Genomic DNA, 3,311 nt, shown 5'->3' on the forward strand with positions numbered 1-3,311 from the left:
TTGATTACCTCTTTAAAGTCCCCATGTCCACATACTGTACAGTAAGATTATGACTAACTGAGGGTTAGGACATCAACATTTGATTATTAGAGGGATAAAATTCTGCCCATAACAAAGTTCTTATTAAATAGTCACTGATAGAGTGCATTCAAGAAATTTTCTCAATATTTAAATCAGAATCTAATTAAAATGACACTTTTAAAAATGATGATTGGCTTAATATGGCTGTAGGTTGAAGAAAAAAAGAATGAAAGTGTAGGATAAAAATCAACTGGGTTCGAACACAGGTTTGAGGACACCTCACCTTCTCATTGGTTATTTATTCCCTGTGTGCCTCTGTTTGCCTCCTCTATTAAAAGAGGCACAGTCATTCACACACTGCAGGTTGGTCGTGACAATCAGAGATCATACAATTGTTGCTCATGTCTTGTTTGTGTTCCCAGGGGCTCGAGTGCACATTTTCTGAGCATGGAGTCAACAACCCCAGCCGGGAGCATGGAATTCACAGCAAGGAATGGAAGTAACAAGACCTATTCTCAACATTGCGGATTGGCAGCTCAGATCTTACCTTGTCTGACTGGCATCATTGCCCTGGTTGGGCTGGCGGGAAACAGCGTTGTGCTCTGGCTGCTGGGCGTCCGCATGCGCAGGAACGCCTTCTCCGTCTACATCCTCAACCTGGCCGTGGCTGACTTTATCTACCTCTGCTTCTTGATGATAGAATCCATGGATATATTCCTTGAACTCTTCTGGTATTTCTTCAACATCTCTGAAGTCATCATCTATGTGTTGGTTTTTTCCTACCTTGCAGGGCTGAGCATGCTGAGCGCCATCAGCGCCGAGCGCTGCGTGTCCGCCCTGTGGCCCATCTGGTACCGCTGCCACCGCCCGAGACGCACGTCAGCTGTTGTGTGTGGCCTGCTCTGGGCCCTGGCCCTGCTGATGAGCACCGTGAATGAATTGTGTGGATTTCTATATGATTTTGACTATACTGTGTGTCTGACATCTAGATTCATCGTAGGTATATGGCTGACTGTTTTGCTTGTGGTTCTCTGTGGCTCCAGCCTGACCCTGCTCCTCAGATTCCTATGTGGTTCCGGGCGGATGCGGATGACCAGGCTGTATGTGACCATCCTGCTCACAGTGCTGGTCTTCCTCCTCTGTGCCCTGCCCTTGGGCATTGCCTTTGTCATATATTTATTTATTCCCTATGATGTTCAAGTAGATTGTTATTTACTTGTAGTTTCCATGTTCCTGACGTCTGTCAACAGCAGCGCCAACCCCGTCATTTACTTCTTTGCGGGCTCCTTTAGGCAGCGGCGGCAGCAAGGGCGGCAGACCCTGCGGCAGGTTCTCCAGCGGGCTCTGCAGGACACCCCTGAGGTGGATGAACCTGGGGGCAGCCTTCCTCAGGGACCCCTGGAGCTGTCGGAAAGCTGATAGGCCAGGGAGGAGCAGCCTCTGCCCTGGGCAGTCACACGTGACTCAGACAGCAGCACGGTCTGGCAGGCTTCGCCTTTGCATGCATTTCTCTCAACCTTGTGTCTCTGAAATGCCTCAGGAATTCCCCAGTGCCTTCAGATAGATTTCTTTTTAACCTGGCTTTTATACTTTTACTCAGAGAAAGTATTGTCTGAAAGTACATTGTCTCCATCCTTCCTGACATTACCAATAATGTTCTCATATTTGTTATCTTCCTCTGAATCTTTCTACTGAACATATTTTCTTTGCAAATTTCATTGCAGTGAAAGCATGCCTGTCACAAGCCACACAATTCTTCTCTATAATTGTTTTCTACCTGACGGTATCAGAAAAGACTCCTTATTTATGACTCAGAAATTGTTCCCCTGATAATTACGTTCACTCTGTGACTGGGAGGCCACGCTGCAGGGGGGAAGCTGGCTCTGAATGAGTGAGCTCTGCTTCCCATAAATCTCACCGCGTTCTCAGCTATCAGAGAAAATAATATCGTTAGAGACAGACTCTCTGCCTTTATAAAAACAGTCTAGAAAATTGATTTTATATGAGATATTCTTTTACCATGGCATGTCATTTTGCTATGGCTGTCATTTGTTCATGGCATGGTAACAAGATGGCCTTGGTTTCTAGGAAAGAAAACCATGTAAAACAGGTGATTGCTCATGTAGGACTTCCTGTACCTGGGGACCAGTGTAGAGTCCATGAATATTCCCCACTTCTCCCTTTACTATTGGCAACCTCAGTATTGTTTTCAGAGAAGAATATGTCTTGAGAACCATTTATTATTAGCTTAAACTTTCCTTTATTTGTAAGAGGACTCTGTATACTTCCAGTTTTTGCCAACTTGTTCTGCCTGTAACTTTCAGTTAGTTCCATGTCCAGTCACCATGGGAATCAGGATTGAAAACATCTAACCTTTTCATGATCATGTCTGTTACACTATACCGATAATAATGTTGCGTTAGCACTGAGTTCTGATACACGCTGTGACATAGATGAACTTTAAGAACATTGTGCTAAGTGAAGAAAGCCAGACCCAAAAGAATAATACTGTAAGTTCAAACCCTATAAGGTATTGAAACTAGGAAAAGTGAGCACAGAAATAATACTGAGTATGGGGTAAGGGAAGAATGTATAGTCATGGTTTAATGGATACAGAATTTCTGTGTGACATAATGAAAAGTTCTTAAAACTATGAGAACGGTTAGATTTTACTCTAAGTATACTGAATACCACGAATTCTACACTTAAGTAGTTAAGGTAGTCCAATGTTGTTATGTAAATTTTGCCACAATTATCAAAGATGATTAATTAAGGAAACTAGGATCAACACAGAGTCGAGGACTAATCTGTGCCACTGGTGTCTGTTTCCACAAAGGACTCAAGCAGACAGAAGGGGCCACCATGACATGTTGTGACAACACAGTGGTTGTCTCTGCTGCTCACAAGCACTGTGGCTGCCCCTCAGATTGTCCATCACAGAGGGGAGTGGACAAATAAACTCAGTACCCAGACAGTAGAAGGGAGCTAGGATATGAAAAAGTCTATGGTTTTCAGATTTTCCAATCAAATTCCTTGATTGCTTTTATAACAGAGTCAGTATAGAGAACTCAGGCTCCCTGAGTCCAGATGCAATCCTCTTCCATGTAGAACACTGTGCTGATTTGTAACCTGTATGTACACCATTGATTTTCAAAGACCTTGACTGTCCTGAGGGCTCCCTACTGTGGGGGAGGCAGGAAGACAGTACTTGCAGCCTGTGCACCAGGTAAGACACTGTATGTCATGTCGTCACTTCACAGTAAGGACTATTATGAGAGTTATCCCTGTCA

At 44.1% G+C, this 3,311-nt stretch overlaps 1 protein-coding gene across 1 annotated transcript; it reads left to right on the plus strand.

Annotated features, from left to right (window-relative positions):
- The first annotated feature begins 468 nt into the window (after positions 1 to 468).
- LOC105866999 (mas-related G-protein coupled receptor member X1) lies at positions 469 to 1,440 on the plus strand. Its single transcript, XM_012756698.2, has one exon. The coding sequence runs from the start codon at positions 469 to 471 to the stop codon at positions 1,438 to 1,440; it is 972 nt and encodes a 323-aa protein (XP_012612152.2).
- Positions 1,441 to 3,311: the final 1,871 nt, after the last annotated feature.

Source organism: Microcebus murinus, chromosome 4, assembly GCF_040939455.1.
Source record: "Microcebus murinus isolate Inina chromosome 4, M.murinus_Inina_mat1.0, whole genome shotgun sequence".
NCBI lineage: Eukaryota > Metazoa > Chordata > Mammalia > Primates > Cheirogaleidae > Microcebus > Microcebus murinus.

What these genes read in the sequence shown, in the direction of transcription:
- LOC105866999 (XM_012756698.2), top strand. Translation starts at nt 469, where the DNA reads ATGGAGTCAACAACCCCAGCCGGGAGCATGGAATTCACAGCAAGGAAT.